Source organism: Patiria miniata, unplaced genomic scaffold (assembly GCF_015706575.1).
Source record: "Patiria miniata isolate m_02_andy unplaced genomic scaffold, ASM1570657v1 HiC_scaffold_29, whole genome shotgun sequence".
Taxonomy (NCBI): Eukaryota; Metazoa; Echinodermata; class Asteroidea; order Valvatida; family Asterinidae; genus Patiria; species Patiria miniata.
The window spans coordinates 16,665,800-16,689,032 of NW_024037068.1; the positions used below are offsets into that span (position 1 = coordinate 16,665,800).

Genomic DNA, 23,233 nt, shown 5'->3' on the forward strand with positions numbered 1-23,233 from the left:
TTGCTTCAAACTACTATGAAATACTGATTAATGATTGAATTGCGCATGCCTTGTGAACAAAATGCCAGCATTTTTTTTTAAATTTGTTGGACTACGAACTCGCAGAGTCTGAATGTGACAATTTTAGAAAATTGCGGTTTTTCCCCACCGTAGTGGTTTCGTAAATTGAAAAAGACAGAGGGCGTCATGTTTTGTTTCCTGATTTTGTTTCCCGAATTCAAAAGCGCTGCCCATATCGTGGACGTATCCCTGGTATCCGACTCAATCGCATGCTTGTAGGAGTGCTGAGCACTTATTTCCTGATGGAGCCAGCGGGCAATGGCTCATCTTGACTTACATCATCACGGATTGCAATGCCGCAACACGTGATACATTATAGTTGCACAGTAGGCCTACATAATGTACACGGATGGGGCGGCCCCTGCGTGGCTCCGCACTTCGATTATTTCATCCCCCTGACTTCCTTCATGCAGTGTTGCCAAACCACTCGTTGACAAGCTCCAAATTCATTCAGTCAGATACTGGTATTATTATATCCTTAACAACGCTTGCTGTTGAACCCTCGTATTGCCATGAAATAAAGTCAGAAAAATAAGGGGAAAAAAGACCAGACAAAAACGGTAGCGTCCGGAAATTGGCACAAACCGGCCGTGTGTTCCTTAGGCCAAAAAAAAAGTCTCCGGTTTCTGGTATGCGCGCGCGTCACCGTAGACATGCGCGTCGGCAAAATGAAAAAGGTTTTTGTTCAATGAAAGATGATGTCTCAAAACCGCCAATTCACTGGTTTGACTGGAATCCTGCTGCTGCACAATTTTAACGTGTTTTTAGATGGGGTTATGATCGAGAATAAGCTTTATGTGGCTTCTCTGGACTCCCATGTATTTGCACTAAGTCTAGTCAGGCACCATTTGCAGTCATCAGCCGACATTTGAGGCAAAAAAATCAGGTAAAAAAAAAAAAGCCGCGTCGCCGCACCACTTTTTTGGCAAGCTCCATACCAGAAACCGGAGACTTATTTTGTTTGGCCTTAACGTGGTGCACTTCAACAAATCGCAGAAACTCCAAAGTGAACATTTACTAATTTCTTGTCAGTTGACAATCGTTATTATCTCCACTCACAAACCAAGTACATGATTGTCGGAAGATTGGGCCTATGTTCTTATTTATGCGCATTTCAAAAGGGTTCACTGCGTACGTCAAAATAAAACCTGAAAAGCGTAGGTAGCGGGACCTGGTATTAAAGTAAACTCAACATTTACGAACGGGAATATTTAAAGCTTGGTAAAATTTTTCCCAAATATCCATCCATCCATTCACAATAATTCAAAAGTAATATAGGTTTTCCCTGCCAATTTCACCAAGTTTTCATTCAATTTAACGCCTGGCTCATTCGATTTAGATTGAAATTGAAAGAACACGCATATCGGCATTCGACAATCAAGAATCATTCAATTTCACTATCCGAGCAATCTAGGCTTTTAGCTTCACTCGTCCCCATCAAAGATGCATTCATATTAAAAGTATCGCGTTGTTCATTCAATTTCGTCTAAACCAGCAGTAAAGGGTTGATCGCGCATTCGTTTTCATTAATGGGCAAACATATTTCATATTTTGTCAAACATCTTTTAAGACTTCATACGTGTCCGTATTCCTTAGCGTATAATGAATTTTTCTCAGGAATTCTTTTTGTGCAACTCTTTACTACTGTGAAATGTAAGAAAACTACACATTTGACAACATTTCTGAGTTAATCTTATTGCAAAAGTACACTTCTTTTACCCTTAAGGGACCGAGGCGGAATGGTCAAAATAACCTGGCCCTTTTAGAGTTAAACATTTAAAAGTTTCCATGCTTTTCCGGACTACGTATGAGCGCCCTGTTACTGTCATGACATTTCAGGAAGACACTGTTCAGTTTTGGGGGTTTTCTTTCAAATTATTTATCCTAAATTTGCTAATTGAAAACATTTGTGGGAAAGGGTTGCTCACTGGCTTACTGCCATGCATACTGACACATCAAAGAATCACCAAAATAAAAGAAGTTTATAACAGCAAAATATCCAAAATTTTAACAACTTTGTTTTGCTTAAATAGCCATGTAACATGAATCATGCCCGGAATGCCATCACAGGTATTCTAATGAATATGAAACTTTGCATCAGCATAAAAACGGAGTAGGCACCAAAAACATACTTCAAAAATAACAAATGAAACTTGCAAATATGGTTAAATGTGACACAAAGATGTATTTTCAAGGTTTGCATAGCAAACTAACTTTGCATGGGCCCTGTGAATACAGTAAGTGTTCGATTAGACATGCGCAAGAAATCATTTAAGAAATAACTCAAGAGAAATGTTCCCGATGGTACATCCATTGCCAAACATAGGTGTTCCGATGTCTTGCACGTCAAGAAATCGTCAACGTTAAGATGCCCCTTGCTCAAACGTTTAAACAAGTAGAAAAGATTAACAGTGAAAAACAAATTATCTTAGTCCCTTCAATTAATTGATTCGTAATAACATATTGTTTCCCTTATAGGGCCTATCGGTTAATTTGTAACATTGTAAGTTTTACAGTTATCAAGTTTTTGAGGGAAATGAATCTCGGAGAAAAATAGGAAAATGTATCGATTATTATTTTTTTTTTCTAATTTAAATGACCAAACGATGAAAGGGATTGCCCATAAACGAATAAGAAACAAAAAGCATGGTTATACTTTACAAGCGCACAGATGTTTGCTAATTTGAATGCGTCAACCGTCAAAAGGTTGCAAAGACTTAATTTAAGACTGCTACAAGTTAAGTCTTGAATGCACCAAAACGAAATAGGATGCCCAAAAATAAAAACGAACATTCAGAGCAAAATCTTGGCTGCCTAAAAATGAAATTGAACGTACCCAAAACGAAAAAAAAAAACCAATTAGACCACATGTGCAAAACTCACGCAAAATTGAATGGCTGATAATAAAACTGATTGGAAAAATTCGGAAATTCGCCGGGAAAACCTATATTATATGTACATGTATGTGTTGGGAAAAATTAAAGATTTGATTGATTGACTGATTGATTAAATAAATGTGCAATCTGAGTTAAAACCTATGCCATAATATAGCAAGGCAATAGAGGCAGAAGATCAATGTTCTCCACATTTGGGGCCGCCCCGCGGTCCCGCCAAGCTGCTTTAGGGTACATTCAAATTACATGCGGGATACTAAAGCGTTGTGATGAATTTCATGCGGAATTTCATGTCATGTTCGTAATCCAATAAATAAATCCATGCTTGCCTTATTAGGACATTGACAAATCACATGACTTGTGAGGGTCAGAGTCAATATAAGGCAAACGAGACCAAATTTCCTCTGGGTGCGGTTGCGTGACGTCCAATCAGCTTCACCAAAAGTTGAATTGAATATTCATGATCTGGGCACGTGATCACTGGCGGCAAGCGTGCCAACTGTTCTACGAAAAATTCTCCTAATCGTGCACGCGCGGGCATAAATGGGCTTGGCGTGCAGAAGGGAAAGCGGTCCGTTGAAAATGTACATTTTGGTAATGTCCGGGCTTTGGCGCTTTTTTTCTTTAATACCGCCTTAAATAGCCAGTGGTATTACTTCTGGCTCAGTGTGTTTTTAGGGGGGGACATGATAAAAACTTTAAAAATTCCTTTCGTCCCATGCGCACGAGGGTAAAGAAAATCAGCAGCGCTCCTTTCTGCACGCGAGTGGGGAAAAAATAACTGACTAGTGCTTTGGGGTATCCGTCCACCAAATTTCGGGCCTGATCGCAGTGCTGAATCGCGGCGGGCTTCGCTTTGCTTAATCAGCCCATGATTCAGCCAGATTTGCGTGTTTTTGTGGGGGATGGGGTGTGGCTTGTGTTATATGAGTTGATTAATAGAAATGTCCATTACGCCCCAATGCATGTGAGGTGCAGCTGGGTGACAATTCAAGAGAGCAGCCTCCGAATTAAAACGTCGAATGAAAAAGGGCAATTAATTGAATTAATACGAACATTATTGAAAACCGGGAACCGCTTTAAAAATCCGCAAAGACTAGGCTGACAAGCCAACTCTGATACGCACATTTATTTGTTTATCATTACCAATCATGCCATTAGGGGTGCTTGCAATTGTATGCACACACAAAAAACAAAAACAAAGTAAGTTCCAGTGTAAGGGCCCAAGCCCGCCATCTTTGCTCGTGACGTTCTTAATCTACTCCCGAGTAAAAATCTTGTTCGTGAACACCGTTGGCGTGTTGTTTTCCGTCAATTGATACCCGGTTCCCGAGGTCTTTCAACACGGGACCGGGGTTTCCAATACACCCACTGGTACCACCGAAGAGCAAAGACCTGGCCACAGTGAGGGCGTTCTATGCAGGCGGTCTAATGACTAAATCCATTTCTTTTTACCCAATTGAATCATCAGCTGTTGCTCTCAAATGCCACGTGTGTGCTGCGTATGGAGATTGTAACGGCACGGAGATTGGCGAACTTCAGACTTGCCCGAGTGGGCGTGATGGTCCCGTGTCCAAACAGTGCTTGAAATTCGACGGGGAATTCTCCGCAACCATTCATGAAGGTAGCTCATCTTTATTGTCTTACTTCGTAATAAGAAACACCAATACGCCATTAATTTTCATCAAAATGAGGCGCTTTCACGCCGCTATTTCTGGGATACAGACAGTAAAAACAAGCACCTCGTTTGTTGCAGTAAATACAGGGTGAGTAAAACAAACAAACAAACTGCAATAATGCAAAAAATAATGAGTTCTCCTTTAACAAAACCAAGTTGAAGTTTTGACTGTTTTAAACCTGGTTAGAATGACATTCGCTTGTAACCTTGTGTGTAAAAATGAGGTTAATTGCATTTACCGTTCGTCTTTGTGAACGTTGTTACTGCGGTACTCGATTTACGTTTTTGTCCACGAAGCGTCCAAAATTTGCATAAGGGCATTATGTCCCCAAAGTCATTCTGTCCATGAGGTTTAGAGCTGAGACATGCATTGCCTTGCAGGGTTGCCAAATAGAGGGCAGAGCTACAATTATTGTGTGAGAAACGAGGGACACAGTGACTGTAGTATAGCCCAGTTAAACGTACCATAAACATAAAGAAGTGAAACAGAAGAAATAATCAGGCCTGAGATAATATGGCCTAAAAAAAAGTCGCCGGTTTCTGGTATGGAAATTGCCCAAAAAGTGGTGCAGCGACGCGGCTTCTTTTTTTTTACCTAAATTTTTTTGGGCTTCAAATGTCGGCTGATGACTGCAACTGGTGCCCGACTAAACTTAGTGCATATATATGGGAGTCCGGAGATGCCACATAAAGCTTATTCTCGATCATATCCCCATCTAAAAACACGTTAAAATTGTGCAGCAGCAGGATTCCAGTCAAACCATTGAGTTTGGCGGTTTTGAGACATCATCTTTCACTAAAAAAAAAAAAAAAGCCCTTTTTCCATTTTGCCGACGCGCATGGCTACGGCGACGCGCGCGCATACCAGAAACCGGAGACTCATTTTGTTTGGCCTATTCAGTCTGTTTTTAATCCGTGCTGCCTGTAGTGTCTTTATTGTACCTTTTCCGCTCTTAGGCACAATTCTGATTCCTCGCGGACAAAAACGTAAATCGGGTACCGCAGTAAAAGGTTCACTAAAAACGGTAAATACGATTTACTGATTTTTATTTGACACAGGGTTAGGCCAAAAAAAAAAATAAGTCGGTCTCTGGTCAGCGCGCGCGTCGATTTTTACCATGCGCGTGGATCATTTTTTTTTTCCAAAATGTTCCGCGGTAGCTCCAACAGCGCCCTCTATTTCTGCACCTCCTCAATTTTTTTTCCACAGAGCACCAAGGAATGGGAAATTGCACCAAGGCAAATGATCGAAAGCACCAAGGCAAATTATGGAGGACACCAATGTACACGAGGACACCAAAAAAGCAAAATAGTACCCACCTTGTATGTACAATTCCAGCTTGAAGGAAAAAAAAAAGCCAAAAAAAAGCCAAAAAAAAAAAAGCCGCGTGGCCGCGTCAATTCCGGAACTTTGGTCTGACCAGAGACCGAATATTTTTTTTTTTTGGCCTTACTAGCAAAAGTGTCATCCTCACAAGGTTAAACAGTTCGAATCTTCAACTCGGGTTTGAAAAAAAAAGCCCATTTCATTTATTGCAGTTTTTTTGTACTCATCCCGCATATATTTATTACAATGCATTTTCATGTGAGAAAGTTACAAGAAGGATCGCCCAGTCCCTATTAAAGCTGTAAACGTTTGTACAAACTGGTGTGGCATTTGATCATGGTAATAGTCCTTCGGACGAGAGGCCAAAAACGCCTCATTTTTCGAGAAACACGATCTGGTCCGCCGAATTTTATTAAACTTTCCAGACATGTAGATTATGACGTACCATATCGAAAAACATTGTTCCCCGATCCACAGTTTGTGTGGGAATGAAAAATCTGGGATAAAAACGCCGAAAATTCTCCATGAGAAAAACATAAGAAACAGCGCCCTCTGTTGACACAGTTAAAAACATGTTCACACGCAATAAACGCTTGCCAGATAATACTTCTTTCAAGTTCCCTTTGAAGATCATTACAGATCAAATTCGTCTAAACTGTTGCCGAATGGCAGAATTCAGAAATCGAATTCGTTGATTATAAATCATTTAGACGAATTTAATTTCTTGACTAAAAAGGTTTGGCGTAGACCAGACGAAATCGATACTCCGGTATGAAAACGTGTTCTGGTTGTTTTAAATTGCTTGAACTGAATTTTACGTTGTCACTTAAAAGACGAAAATAAACGTTGAAAGTGCACTAAATTGACGGTGATGGGCAAATATGAATATTACAACGGTGAATTCGAATGATAAACGTTTTAGAATAGCCGGGAAAACCTATATAACCTAATTTAATCCATTTATTCATCTATTTATTCTTTTTGTTGGGGAATTTAAACCTGCAAAGTTGTTACCCACACAAGAAAAATGGTATTTAGCTATAGGTTTGTTCAATCTGTACCGAATGAGCATTACTTGTTTATTTTCAACTAACCAAACGAGATTATGAGCACGAGTACAGGCCGGTAAGATAATTGTTGAATCACATATCAAAAGTCTCATCAAATTGAAGGACCTACTTTTTTGTTTGCAAACTTTTTGCCCACCCGCTTCCTTTTTTGAGACTGCATCAAATTTGTATTACTTTTTTTTAATTTCAGGAATAACATTTCTTAAAGATGTTTCAGAAGTTCAGGTGCTCCAGCGGATGCCACACACTTAAATTTTGAAAACATGTTACCCTGAGATAAGAGTTCACAAAATTAGCGGGTCTTGTTCTTGACACGTCATTATTGCGAACAACGACGGATAGGGGCATGGTGTGAGATCCTGCTCCGAGTGCAGTGTTCGTGAGTCGAGTTCCCGCCGTCGAGTGCGAGAACAATATTAAATACTAGCGTCAACTTGAGAACAGACCTCTCGAACTCGGAGTCGGACAGCCATTGCGTGAGAAAAGGTTCCTGACTGTGTCAATGGGGCCGCTGTTTCTTATGTGTTTTTTTTTCTCATGTAGGGTTTTCGGCGTTTTTATCCCAGATTTTCTCATTCCCAAACAAATTGTGGATCGGGGAACAAAGTTTTTTCGATATGGTACACCATAATCTACATGTCTGTGTAGTTTTATAACATTCGGCGAACCATACCGCAAAGGCCTCGTACCACGGACTATAAGGCACCCTCAACTTTCCTTCAGGAGATAAATATAAATTGGTAAAAATATTTCCTTCTTTTTCAGGAATCCCATACTCTTTCGAGGGAGTCCTGCGCTAATGCCTCGTCCTTCCGGCAAACCAGGAAGCTCCGCCCCTCCAGTGTTTCTCAGGCTCCGACGCTCTTGCGAACTATCGCTACATATTTGGACTTCCGGCGACTAATGAGACCTCTTTTACGGGCGATCTCTGCCTCTGCGCTAGCGACGGCTGTAACGGCGTAGACTCCCTCAAGCCGTTCCTCTGGCTGATCCTCACCGTGGGCCAGATGCACTTGCTGCTGATGTAAATGCTAGCCGGCGTGTACGTTTTTGACATAAAAAGTCGCTCAGATTAGAATCAGCAGTAGACTTACTTTTGAATAGTTAGACTACGTTTATTCTGCTGCAACTTATTCTGCTGCAAATATTTCACATTTTTAGCGTAGGATATTACAGCCTTGTTTGCGTGTTATCTTGGCACTAATTATGCATTTTCCCGCGCGTAGACTTTTACCATTCCAATTTAATTGTGAAACAAAATACATCTAAACCCACATGATAAGTGCATATTTAACAAGTAATGACTGCTTGGAATGGTGTTTGTTACATCACGTTTTACTACATCATGTTTGCTAGTTTACTACATCACGAGATAATGCCGTCAATATTTTTTTATAACACCTCTCCCACAGATTCTGCTTGATTTTAAGCGATAACCGATTACCTGTATACACATAACTGTGTTTCTATTTGACTACGACATCAATTGCAACTTTACTAGCACTTTTCTAAACTACCCTTCACAAATATTTTGAACCCAGCTCTGTAGCCCAACTGATAACACGGAACACTACGCGCAACGCTTAACGTGCACGTCCATATTCATCTGCACATTGTTCTTTGGTTGCTACGGATATAGTACTTTGGTTGCCCGTGATTGGCCGTGCAAAACAAGATGGCAAAATAGTGAAGGCCACAGGGCTTTTTACTTCATTATTGCATTGTTGACAAATTAAATTAAAGGAGACGAGACTGATTTTGTCAAATCATTGTGTATGAAGAATATATTGCGGAAATTGGTGAATTGAACTACGCTATTATCCAAAAACAAAAGTTCCAAGTTTCATTAACGAACCATACAATATCTGTCTTGTGCATTAATAATGATGTGTCTTTCTCAACCACTGATCAACGAGTTTATAATGTAACTGCGTGTGGGAGAAATGCAGCCACTTCAAAGAAAGAATTGATCAAATGATTTTAATTTTGCAATTTTCTTAAAACTGACTTTTCTTTTTATGGAGATCAGAACTGTCGATTGGTACGCAGTGTCAAGGCTGGATTCTTGTACATGGGGAAAAACATCCTGAGTTCAACACTAAGAGTACAAGGAACCAAGCGTTTATTTATTGAGATTCAAAACCTATATGTTGTATTTACTTAGTTTCCTGTTGGGAAAAACCCTTTGCAAGAAATATTCCGCTCAGAGTAAAAGTGACCGAAACGTTCCACTGGTAACCGGCTACCAGCAAGCTGAGTGTGCTGATACAGACTGATGTCATAGCGCCCTCTTGAGACATTTAAAAAGTTATACAACGCCGTGATGAATGCCAACTTTTGTCTAACATAAAGCGGCTCGTGTTCAGTATTGTCGCATGAGTTTGGATTTTGCTCAACCACAATCTTTCGGGTATCTCTCGTAAGTCAAGTTCAGACTCTGAACAATTTGTTTTGGTTGGCGACCAAGAGGGCACTAATTTAGTTTTCGCGGTTACCTTTTTCCCGAAGCAAAATGAAATTGCGCCCTCATATTCTGGTTGCCATATCTCACAAATGGTGTGCCAGCTTTCATGGATTGACCAGTAACAACAGTGAAGTAAAATCGCACTTCAAAAACAATGACGTCACTTTTACCTTAAACTGAATGTATAAAGTCGTTTTCTGCTTTTGCTTCTCTTTGACAAATTCACGTTTCGAGAGATGTTGCCATCAATAAAGATTTTGTACTGCAAACAATAGTGGCTTTTCCTGGTGTTTCTATTGCTGGTTATGCTGATGAAATCACGTTAATTCTTGCAACCCCTGGTTTAAAACCAAGACTGAAGTTTATGATTAGTATAAGTTTGTGAATTGATACACTAAGGCTGTGTTTTCTGTCCCCCCTTTAACAAATTCCATTTTTCCCCTATTAATTATTTGTTTAACCTGTATGTTTTATTTCTAACAATTCTAAATGTTCCCCCTTTTTTGAAGTCTGCAACCTTCTGAAAAAAATGGCATATTGTTTCCTTTTTTTTGGAGGGGGGGGGGGGGCACAAACAGAACCGCTTTGCGAGCAGACTGGCTCCCGGCCCGAATATTATCGATACTGATTGTGAGGCGGGAAAATGGAATTACTGGTAGCCAATAATGCGAACTGATACCAGGGGCGGATCCAGGATTTTCACAAAAAGGGGGGAGGGGCGTGAATTTTTGCAAAGCTGTGCGGGAGGTTTTGTTGTAGTGACACACCAACTCGCGAAGCCACTGCTTGGGGTTCGGGGTCCGCCTAAGGGCCCCGAAAATTTTTGAACTTTAGAAGTTCTCTGGTGCATTTTAGAGCAAATCTGGGTGTCTCTGCGGCAGATGTTTCCTCAAAATTCAGAGGAGATTTATAATATTTTTAAAAACAAATATTGAATAGCCATTTCACAACATTACAACTTCCTAAACTGGAAAAGTATATGGCTTAAAAGTAAGTTTCAAGTTGAGAAATAAGTCGGAAGAACACAAAAATCTGATTCCTATCACATTCCTCTCGCGCCATGAAACTTATCGAGAATGTCCATCAAAACTTTTTGATAAAAATTTGCCTTGCCTTATAATATATGAAAATATATTTAAGGTGTGTTATTCTTTAAAATAATGGAGAATTTAAGTCGTCCGCGCCACTATGCTCAAATAATGACAGTGTTAGTTACCGTCAGCCGCCGGCCGCAGCACTGGTCGTATATCGCGTCGTGCACACGGCGTACTATCGATGTGATAACAGCACTGTGTATTGTGTGGGACCCAGAAAAACCCATTCGTACTGTGACCGAAAAGTTTGCCGAAACACGCCACGGTGTATCACGTACGAGCGGAACAATCTCGTTATAAACATTTATTTTAATGGAAAATACATACACAGAAAAAGAGAGATCACATTCTGCATGGGAATTAATTTGAAGAAATTCTCTCTCTCCATCGATGTTCGTTTGGTATTTTCTATGATCCAAATTCAACGCACGAAACCGTCGCAACGTATATAATTATGTAGCCCGTATTTGTAGTCACTGGTTCCGGTCCTACATCATATAGCTTTGATTCTGTTGGGAACGCGGTGGGAACCAGTGAATGGCGATGGCACTGCACTGCACTGCCGCTTGCCGTACGGAACATCGTACATCGGCATGGCTTCGATGTCGTGAATGTGCACTTTGATGACACATGCGTCAGAAATGCAGGCTTTTTCCCTCAAGATTTAGCATGTCCAGTTGAAATTAAGAATAGCGCGTGTAACTTTTTTTTCTGAAGAAAAAAGGAGGGGGCGTGCGCCCCCACGCCTCCCCCGGATCCGCCCCTGGATGCATTTATAATTCAAAAACTAGACATTGGCTGATTTGTTTCGGTCGGTGTTTCATTCAAAAGTGAGCAACTTTTACATTTCTAGAAATAAATAGGAACTTGAGAGAGGAATGTATGTTAGGGATGAAACTCTAAAATTGCATTCGGAAAGCAACTGTTAGCATGACGTACGCCACATAACCGTGTCAACTAAACATATTTAGACCATATACAGGGTGAGTCAAAAAGAAAGTTACCCGATTTGAAATGTTTTTAAAAAATATTAATACGTCTGAAATATCTAATCATGCGTGACTTCATTTCATTCCGAAAGTTTTTGATTGGTCAATTTCGATGTCATGTTTTTGTAATACACAACCTGTAAAAAAATGCTATTCATCGTGGGTGTGATGTTGTATTACATTTGTCTGGTTCGCAGACCAAACGATTCTGACTATTCCTGATGAATCTTAGGTCCGGTAGCCTCCGGTAATACATTGTATTACAAGTAACATCACGTGACTAAAACGGGAGGAATTTCTTCTTTTTCCGAAAATTTTCGAAGTTTGCCGAAGTCGTTTCGTCGACAATCGGATAGCGCCCGAGTATATCCGAATATAATATAGTTTTAATTAACTGCTAATTGCTTATTAATTTTATTTTAAATGAGTTGATAATTAATATTCATTGCTTTCATTTAGAAAACTTGAAATTCAACGACGATTTTGTGCATCAAATATACTCTGATCGTATGGGCGAACTTTTGCTGCGTCATGTACAATTTTGAATTTGACGACCGGTACCGAGATTTTCCAAAACTCGGTCTTCATTCGGCTCCGCCTGCTAACAGTGCTATTTGGGTGCCTAATTTTGAAGATTCCAGATCAACATTAATCAATATTATCTTACAGAAACATCAAACTGTATTATCATAACTGTATGATATTACGAAGCAAGTGATTTATTTAAATTTGATCAGAACATTAAAAGGTAAAAGCGATAAAGCGAAATCGAAACGAAGCCGAGCTTTGAAAAAGGGCCATCAATGTCTTCATGTTTATCTTTAGCCATGGAGGCTGCCTGACCTAAGATTCATCAGGAATAGTCAGAATCTTTTGGTCTGGGAACCAGACTATTATTACATAGACTACCGGGGGAGGGGGACCCTGCGAGATTGACCGGGATTGTCTGAATTCCTTTATTGTTCAATATGTGCATGACATGCCGTTTGGGGGTGGGGTGGGTTGGGTGGGAGGTGTTTTGAGTCACTCCCGGTAAGTGAAATATTGCAACATTAATGGACAGCATCACATTTTGAGAAAAAAAGCACCGAGACAATAGTTCTGCTGCATGCAGATTAAAAAAAAGAAGGGAAAAATGCACTCAGTTTAGTTTTTCAACTGTTAATGTTCTCAAACTTATCACTTATACTCCAATACTTCCCGTTTTTTATCGTCCGTCTGTCGTGGGTCACAACTCATGAATTATGCATTTTATTTGACCTGGCCGTAAAAGTGGCACATGCGCACAACCGTTTTTCGCTTTTTATACTACGGCCGAAAATAGCGGTGAGTTGCGTTCAGCCATTTCAAAGGACAGGAGTTCAGAAACGTGTTCTGCAAATCGCTCATTGATAAATCCTTGCCAGAGTTTGCATTGATATCCATTCGTCATCATGGGTAAGTACATTCGTTTCTTAACCATATTAAGATGTACCCAATATAATGACGGGAGTATAACAACGAGTATATAAGCATCGCTCTCTCCAGCAGTTGATGTCGGTCGATAATTGTGTCCGCAAAGGTCCGATTTACAGGACTTTTTGCCCCGAAGCCTCGGCACCATTGCCAAGGTCTTTTTCCGTTCAAACGAGAAGGTTTTATGAATTATTTTGAACCTTTTTTTCGGAAATTATCCCACATTCACCCTGATTTTAAAGTCAGTGTGCGGCTCTTTAGTCAGTATACGTTGTTTCAGAAAGTAAAATAATACTGAAATTCACTTCAATATAAGAAAAGTATAGGTCCTTATTTTAAAAGGCGATTTTTTTTTTAACTTAATTTTGTATTCATCCGCTTTTGAATTGCGTTCCTTATTTTTGTTTTATCATCTATTTATTTTACTTTAAATTTCCGTATAAGATGAGTTTTATTAAAAATTTAGTAAATATAAGCAATAATAATAAGAATATATGGTTTTGCGTCGGGGTGGTGTAAATCATTATTAGTTGTTGCCCTTCGTCGACGAATAAACGCTCTATACTCAGTGTGAAACCTCCCGAGTGAAAGTTGGGAAAATCACTCGGGTGGGACTCGAACCCACGACCTCCTGCTTTCATTTTTGTATAAGTTTATCAATGGCACATTCTTTAATGAAGCATTACTCATGGCGCTACAGCAATATAACGATTAACATGGCGGGGAAAAAAATGAAATCCATTATACAAAAGTTATACAGAGCCAGTACGCTTGTTTTAATAGCAATGCTAAGTTCCTTTTTTGAAAGGAAAGCAGAAGTTGTAAGTCCTGCTCGGGCAACGAGCCAGGAGAAAGTAATTTATGGCAAATTTTTTAATCTATTTTTTTTGTTCATGTATTAAAGCTCACAAAAGCTCGAAAAGCAAGGTTAAACATGAAAAACGGATTAAACAAAATCGTTCTTCAAAACCAAGGGTGACAAAATCTGAGTTAAATTAGGTTTTGCCCTTCACCGACATATAAACACTGTATATTCAGTGTGTTACCTCCCGAGTGAAAGTTGAAAAAAAAATCTCAAGTGGGGCTCGAACCCACGACCTCCTGTTTTCAGAAAGTGCAGACGTCTTACCACTCGACCACCGAGCTAACGGGATCGGTTGGCTGGTTCAAATGTGAAGTACATAGCAGCGGGTACCGCATTAACTATTCATAAGATGGATTTTTTTCTTGCACTAGAAAGCAGGAGGTCGTGGGTTCGAGACTCACCCGAGTGATTTTTTTTCCAACTTTCACTCGGGAGGTAACACACTCAGTATACAGTGTTTATACGTCGATGAAGGGCAAAAGCTAATTTGATTAACATCACCCCGAACCCCAAAAATTAGATCTTATGAATAAAATCTGAGTTTTTACTGCCGCTGTAGTGGAATCTAAAGGGTAACAAAAAATGACATCAACACTCGTAATTGTGACTCTTAAGTTATCAAGACAGTGAATAATCTCTGTTTTCCCTGTCCCTACATACTGTAAGAAAGCCGGGTTTCGTGATTGGACTTAAGAATATTAGGAGGAAAAAGCATGGAGTGTGTAAATATTATCAATCAACCCACCAACTTTTTTTCTCGATAGTGTTGATTTACATCTTTTCATATTTTTTTTTAATTGCAGAGGGGAAACTGTTGATTGTTCTGTTGGTTGTTTCCACAGCATCCAGTGGTATGTTTATTCAATTTGTTTTCAATCGTGTTATTAGTTTTGTTGTTATTCTATGTTGTTATTCTGATATTGTATGACCAGAGTGCATCTCAAAAATATTTTGTAAAGAAAAATTGATTTGAAAATCCAAGGTCTCTTTTTTTATTTTCACATATTTCAGCTGCTGGTAAATGGCCTAAAGGGTGGTGTTATAAACTGAAAGTTAATATTTAGTTTCTTAATCGTGATCTTTGGATTTTTAAAGGGATTTTCAAACAGTTCACTATTAACCGCGACATTTCAGCAAGCCAATATAGCGCTGTATTAATGGTGAAAAGACGTATCTCGAAAATCGAGAAATATGTTTGAAGTAGTTTAGTACAAAGTGAAGTTTTCTAAAGAAAATTTCTACTTGACAGATATAAGTATATTTAGTTGTTAACCCCAGTCGTTTTTGATATTGAAGGAAGGATATATATTCTCCGCAAGTGCGTTATTCCCTAAATATTAGGCAAATTGCTTCAAACTACTGTGAACTACTGATTAACCCTAAAGGGGCCGGAGTCCGCCCCCCCCCCTCCTCCGCGATAGCTTCAAGAATTTTTGTTCCGCGAACCGAGCTGTTCGGACTTGCGCATCTTTTGATACCAAAAACATAAAATTCAGAGCACGGGTTGCCGCGGAGCGAAACATTTTCCGGCGCGTAGACACGGGTTGCCGCGGAGCGCAACATTTTCCGGCGCTTTATATACGCGCCGTGAAAACGGAACTTTCTCTTATTATGTCGTGAACACAGAGCAGAATTACCATTCGTACATATGAATATTTAATGAGCCATTATTCCAAAAGCCTTTGCATAGGCGTAGCAAGCAGGGGGGGGGGAGGGGGGTTATCTACCCCCCCCCCATTATTTTGTAAAGACTACCTTTTTTTTCAATTCAAATGCCCTTTTTTGAACGGGCTTCCCCCCCCCCCCCAATAAGTTGTAAAGAGTGCCCTTTTTTTCTGAACAAGTGCCCTTGTAAAAAAATAAGTGTTGCCCTTTTTTTGTGGCATCTGCCTGTTTTGGGTGCCTTTTTGAGAATTTCGCACATGTATCTCCCTGAAAAGCACCCTATATTGGCCCTTTGTGTGCATAACCGTTGGTTTTGAACAGCGCCCCCATCGACAGATGGTACCAGCGGCTGAGGGATGATCAAAATAGTCCGGCCCTTTTAGGGTTAATGGTTGAATTGCACAGGCCCTTGCGAACGCAAGGCCAGCATTTTTTTATTTATTGGATAACAAACCCGCTGATTCTGAATATGACAATTCAAACAAAAAAATTAGAAAATCACCAGTATTTTATTCCCCACCCGAGATTGTTTACTTTTGGAAAGAGAACTATCTCAGCATTACTGATGTGAAAACCACATGCTGATACCATCTTTAATTAGAAATTATGGTCGGAACACCAAGAGATGTGATGAAGTCATGTGATGAAGTGGCCCTAATTTGGCCTGTATCTCCAAATAAAAAAAATCCCGACAAATGATTCATTTAGCTTGATCGCATCACAATTGTAATTAATATTTTTTTTTCCACCGCAGTACTTTTCGTAAATTGAGAAAAAAACAAAGGACTTCCTTTTTGGTTTTCTGATTTTGTTTCCTGAATTGCATTGCACGTAGAAGTGCTGAGCACATACACAATGATGGAGCCAGCGCGCAATGGCCCATCTTGTCGTACAGTGTACATCATCATGGATTGCAATAACGCAACACGTTGTAGATCTTGTGGTTCCCTATGTACACGGATGGGGGCGTCCCTTGCTTGGTGCCGCAATTGGAATATTTCCCCTGACTTCCTTCATGCGGTGTTGTCAAACCTCTCGTTGACAAGCTTCAGATTCATTCAGTCAGGCACCGGTAATATATCCTTAACAACGCTTGCTGTTAAAACCTCGTGGATATCTTTAGTGTAATAAATAAAGGCTGAAGTAAAAAAGAAAGAGGCGGCGTCCGGAAAATGACACAAAATCACCCTAACGTGGTGCACTTGAACACATCTCAGCAACTCCCGAGTGAACATTTAATAATTTCTTGTTAGTTGACAAAGTCTGATAAATCGTTATTATCTCCACTCACATACAAGTACATGTTTGTCAGAACATTATGTGTTCATTTTGGAAGCATTTAAAAAGGGTTCACTGCGTATACTACAAAATAAAACAGGAAAGGCGTAGGTAGCGGGTATAAAAGTAAACTCAAATTTTATAAACGGGAATGTTTAAAGCTTGGTAAAATTTCACTTAATGTGCAACTTGAGGTTAATCTTTGCTATAATATAGCAGGGCAATAGAGGAAGAAGATCAAGGTTTGTCATGTTTGGGGCCGCCCCGCCAAGCTGCTTTAGGGGAGATTAAAATTACACCTGTACTGTAGCGTTGTGTTTGTACAAAAAAGAACTTCAAAATTGTATTTGTATTTGTTATCCGTCCCCCAATCCCGCGAAGTTTCATGTCATGTTCTTAATCCAATATAATAATGCTTGTTTTATTTGGACATTGACAAGTCACATGACTTGTGAGAGTAAGAGTCCATATAAGGTAAACGAGACCAGATTTCCCCTTGGTGCGGTTGCGTGACGTCCAATCAGCTTCACCAGGAAATGAAATGAATATTCATGATCTGGGCGCGTGATCACTGGCGGCAGTCGTGCTAGCTGTTCACCTATATCATAATAATAATGATAATATTTTATTCGGCAAATTTATATGTACACACAATTATAATAAATACTCAAAATTGGATTTTGGAATAAAAGTATATAAATAAAAAAAACCTATTTAGTGTCCCCGCCCGCATCCTTTTTGGATGCCCCCTCCTTATTTATAAACCCCAAAAATGATACCTTTTAAACAGTGGTATCATTTTGGCCTCCTTAAATGGTGCATCTAGCCCATTATGAAGCTGGTAAGTCATTTCCTGAGTCCAAGTGGCGGCCATTTAAAAAAAAAAAGGGGTGGCCATCTGAAAAAAATAACCGGGTCGGGCGGCCATTCTGGAAGGAAAAAAATGGCCTCCTCTTTCCTATTTTTTAAAACGCTCAACATGTTTTTTTTTTTATTTGGCTTTAACAATACGAAACCTAATTCACACTACACACGAACGACATAACGTGGACAGCGCAGGGCAGCGAAGGAGAAAAAGCCCCAAAGTGAAAGAAAATACAGTAGCCAATAGGGCATGCCTCTCCAACCCTGCACAATGACAGTCATAACACAGACCAAGCACAAAACAATTAAAAACACCAAAATCGCAGGGGGGGGGGAGGTCTAGGAAGTTAATGGGATTAAACAAATGGGCAGGGCAGAGGGAAAGGGAAGTGGATAGGAGAACCGGGCAGTACAGTAAGAGAGGGTTAAACAGGGCCAATAAGAAGGGGTGGGGTATGAGACAAAAAATGGGAAGAGAAGCAACAAAACCAACTGCGGAGGAGAGGGCTGGGGAAAGGGGTATGGTGGAGGAATTTATCCAGTAGAGCAGATAAATCATGGCAAATTAAGAACAACATTAAAATTGTGTTTTTAAAAGACAACAGCAGAGTCTAAAAAGGTTTGGTTCAATTACTGTAGTCTGAGTAAAAAAAAAAAAACCAAGGACATGAGGCCAAAAAAAATTGTCGGTCTCTCGTCAGACCGAATTTCCGGAAATGATGCAGCGACGCGGGGTTTTTTTTGGGGTAATTTTTTTGTTTCAAGCTTGTATTGTACAGACAAGGTGGGTACTATTTTGCCTTTTTTGTGTCCTCATTATACATTGGTGTCCTCCATAATTTGCCTTGGTGCCCTTTATCATTTGCCTTGGTGCAATTTCCCCATTCCTTGGTGCTCCTTGGTACAAAAATTTGAGGAGGCGCGGCAATAGAGGACGCTATTGTAGCTTCCGTGTTAATTTGAAGGAAAAAAAAAGGTTGATTAAGATTAAGAGTTTCCGAAAACAATATATAAAATAGACGAGGGGGAGGGACATGCTAACATATCAACCAAGTATCGGGATAAGTACTCCATTTTCTAACAAACTGACATGGAATGGAATATTTCAATATGTCAAGCCCCCAACAAGCCCCATCCCTTCCCACACAAAACCCCCAAATCTGGCTGAATCACTCGCTGATTCAGCAAAGGTGAAGCCCGCCGTGAATCAGCACCGCGATCCGGCCCGACATTTGGTGGACGGAACCCACAAGTCAGTTATTTTTTTTACTCGTGAGGAAAGGACCGCTACTGATTTCCTTCGCCCTCCTGCGCATGGGACGAAAGGATTTTTTTTTGAGTTTTTATTCTGTGCAGCCCCCCCCCCCCCCCCTCAAAAAAAAAAAAAAAACACACACACACACACACTTAGGCCAGAATATTAATAATAATAATAACAACGGTTTCTTATATATAACGCTTTTAGCTAAGATCAAAGCGATTTGCATCATTATTACCCAGATCATTGGCCCAATTAAACATACCAAATACCATCTCCGCTCCCTAGGGAGTATACAAGTCGATGCTACCATTTGGGCGCGAGGCAGCAACAATCATCTCACAATAACCATCTCTGCCCTCACAGGTACCCATTTCCTGGGTGTGGAGAGAAGCATTGAGTGTCAAAGTGCCTTGCCTAAGGGTACAGCACCAATAACCCTAGAATGGACTCGTTTTCGTGTTCATTCAACATGGGAACACGCCACGTGGCTTTCACCGAGGAGTAAAGACATGTCCATAGTGAGGGCGCTCTATGCAGGCGGTCTATCGACTCAATTCATTTCTTTTCAACCCATTGAATCCTCAGCTGTTACTCTCAAGTGCCACGTGTGTGCTGAGGGTGGAGTCTGTTCTGACGGCGAGATTGGCGAACTTCAGACTTGCCCGAATATCTCTAGCCGGGTGGCCAATCGGTGCTTGAAATTTGACGGGGAATACTCCTCATCTAATCCAGGTTTTTCATCTTAATAGCCTTCTTTCGTAAAAAGAAAGAGTAATACGTCATCATAACTTAGCAAATCAGGGCGCTGTAATACCGCCATTTTTGGGGTACAGACAGTAGAAACATGTTGATGGCAGTTTAGTACATTTAGTGCAATAAATAACAAAAGTGTGAGAAAATTACAAGAAGGATTGCCAAGTCTCTAAGCAAGTTTGTACAAACTAGCGTGACATTAATTGTTGACCATAAGAGCTCCCTTAACTTTCCTTTATGAGATAAAATAATGTAAATTGTTAAACACATTTGTTTTCAGGAAGCACATTCTCTTTAAAAGGAGTCATACGCAATTGCTACTTCCATCGGCAGGAAGGCGTCCCCGCCCCGCCCCTCCGGTGCTTATCTGGCTCCGACGCTGAAGCTTACCTCCCCAACGTACACTTAATCACCGGCGACTACTGCTTCTGCGCAAGCGACGGCTGCAACGGCGTAGACTCTCTCAAGCCGTTCCTCTGGTTGATCCTCACCGTGGGCTTGATGCACATGCTGCTGATGTAAATGACGGCTGGTACGTGTACGACCACCTATATGTGGAACAACGCACGGCCAAATTACATGTTTAGCTTAAACTCGCTTAGTTTAGAATGAGTAGCAGGTTACTGTTGAATAGTTAAACTGCTTTATTCTGCTGCTTTACTTTTACAGATTCCCCCCCTCCCTACGATTTACTTTTTTTCGGAGGTCGGGTGTCAGTGCTGAAAGAGAGACTATTTTTTTTTACCGGACACCCAAATGTGCTGATTTTGTACTTTTGGTTGCTTCAGGTGTAGTGATTTGGTTGCTATGGATGTACTTTTTTGCTGTGCACAGCAAGACAGCAAAGATAGCGAATGCCATGTGACTAGCTCTCGACCAATCAAGATACAGAATATGTGGGTGAGGCGTTATAACAAGGTTTTTTCAAAATGGTGTATAGTATTTCAAGGATGCTGGTGATAGAGTAATACAATATAGAATGAATATCTCATCATCAGAAATTACCAATAATCAAGTGCACACGATTTAAAAAGTAACTCTGGCTTGCTAATTACCATAACAAAAAGCATTTACTCTTTCGCTCTCTTGTGTAATTGACCTATCGCCGTTTGTGAGTTAGACACGCCCCTTACACAACTCTATGGATTTTTTGTAGGTACATTTGTATATCATGTATTTCACAAACTGCGTTGACGCCATTCTACCGCGATGGGCTAATAAGCCATTTGCTAGTAACCTATACCCTTTGGGATTTACATTTGAAAAAAATCTTGTACACTGACTTGCTCAAAATGCTTGGCACATTTTAACTTTGATTTCTCCAGACCAATGACACTGTTGCTAATAACATGATTCGGGGCAAGCTCTTGCATAGTTTAGTAAGAGACGCTTAGCACCAATGCATTGTTCACAATAGGTGAGAATGGCACAAAGACACCAGACAATGCCGGAGCCGGGGATTGCTAGCGTAAGGCTTACCCCGAATCACGTGATATAGTAACAGTCTCTTTGGTCGGGGAGAATACAAGGTTAAAACGTGCGAAGCATTGTAATAAGTCATTGTTCCAGATTGTATTCAAATTTAAGTCGCAAACGGCTTATTGGCTACTCACTCTTGGCGCCTATAAGCCCCACCCACTGCACACGTGGTCAGTTAACATGTGCTCCCCGCAATGCCACACTGCACGTTCTAGCCGCACACGTCATACGTGTGTGCGCGCTTGTCGAACTTTTGTGTAGGCATGTCGCACATAAATCACGGATCTGATTGGTGAGAAAACCATGGGGCGGGGCTCGGTGTATTATGCACACGCGCATCTGTACCTTTATCCCATATACTTGTTGTATACTGTAAATCAACATGGCGAAACCTACACTACATAATTATATTCACTGCTTCATAGGTATTTTATATCATTCATTGCTTTGATCAGTTAAATAAATAAATATCATGTTTATATTTTTTCCCTAAAATTACCAAATATAAAAAACAGGGCTTTTGATATCATACTAGTGGTAGTCAAATAGAACGAGACTTATTTTTTAATTAGATTAAGTCAGTCACTGAATTATCGTATAAGAAGCATCTAGTGCGAAAATTGGTGACATGAACTATGCAAGTACAATGTACTCAAAGGCAAAAAGTAAAAGTTTAATTATCCAAGCATAACTGTCTTGTGTATTGATACTGCTGTGTCTTCTTCAACCAATGATCAAATAATTTATTATATAAATGCGTGTGAGTGAAATGCAGTTATGTCAAAGAAACAACTGATCAAATGATTTCAAATATGCGGTGTTCTAAAAACTGACATCTTTCTTTAACCCTAAAGGGGCCGGGGGGGGGCGGAATCCGCCCCCCCCTCATCATTTTCCGTTATAGCCTCTAAAAAAAATTTTCGCGACCCGAGCTGTTATGACTTTTCAGCCTCGAGCTTTGCGCATCTTTTGATACCAAAAACATAAAAATCGGACCACGGATTGCCACGCGCCGTGAAAACTGAATTTTCGCATCTACGTCGTGTACACAGAGCAGAATTGCCATTCGTACATATGAATAATTAATAAGCCATAATTCCAAAACCCTTTGACCTATAGTCATGACATTTCTTGGTTACGTTTAGAAAGAGTTGATCTATGCATGTGTCGAGTTTCAAAATTTTACGTCACTCGATGGCCGAGATCTTAGGGGGGGGGGGGGGCGGAATCCGCCCCCCCCCCCCCCGGCTGAGAGATGGTCAAAATAACCCGGCCCCTTTAGGGTTAAGGGGACCTGATTTGTCGATAGCTATACTCAGTGTTAAATCTGGATCCATGTACTTGGGGACGACAATTCCAAGAGCTCAACCATATAAACATTGGCAGTTTCGTTTTAAGAAAAGACCCTATGTAAGAAATATTCCGCTCAGAGTAAAAGTGACCGATATTTTTCCACTGGTAATTTACCGGCTCCCAGCGAGCCGAGGACGCTGGTGTAGACTGATGTCATAGCGCCCTCTTGTGACATGGAACGAGTTATATACAACGAACATAAAGCGGACACCAAGGCTTGTGCTTATTGGTGTCGCGTCAGTTTATATTTTGATCACCCATAATTCTTTGGGATTCTTTCATAGGTCAAGTTCAGACGCTCAGCAATTTTTTTTTTGCATGGCGATCAAGAGGGCGTATTTATTTTGGGTAGACTCCTTCGTATGTCCCGAACCAAAATTTAATAGCGCTTTCATATTCTGGCAGTCATATTGCACAAGTGCTAGCGACTCAGCCTGTGCCAGCTTTCATCGATTGACCAGTAACAACAGTGAATTGAAATCTCATTTTTTTAATAATGACGTCACTTTTACCCTAAGCTGGTATTTTTAAAGAGCTTTCCGCTTTTGCTTAGCATTGGTAGTAATAGCCAAATCTCTTTGACAAATTCACGTTTCGAGAGATATTGCCATCAATAAAGATTTTGTATTGCAAACAATTGTGGCTTTTCCCTCTATTTATATTGCTGCTTATGGGATATGTTGA

The 23,233-nt window shown here is 40.3% G+C and overlaps 1 protein-coding gene and 1 long non-coding RNA gene across 2 annotated transcripts; both read left to right on the forward strand.

Annotated features, from left to right (window-relative positions):
- Window positions 1-4,433: 4,433 nt before the first annotated feature.
- LOC119735463 lies at window positions 4,434-9,767 on the forward strand. Its single transcript, XR_005272177.1, has 2 exons — window positions 4,434-4,578; window positions 7,795-9,767. It is a non-coding gene; the product is annotated as an uncharacterized LOC119735463 (long non-coding RNA).
- A 3,242-nt stretch (window positions 9,768-13,009) lies between these two features.
- LOC119735218 lies at window positions 13,010-20,239 on the forward strand. Its single transcript, XM_038208925.1, has 4 exons — window positions 13,010-13,013; window positions 14,700-14,747; window positions 19,550-19,696; window positions 19,998-20,239. The coding sequence occupies exons 1-4, from the start codon at window positions 13,010-13,012 to the stop codon at window positions 20,237-20,239; spliced, it is 441 nt and encodes a 146-aa protein (XP_038064853.1).
- The last annotated feature ends 2,994 nt before the right edge of the window (window positions 20,240-23,233 follow it).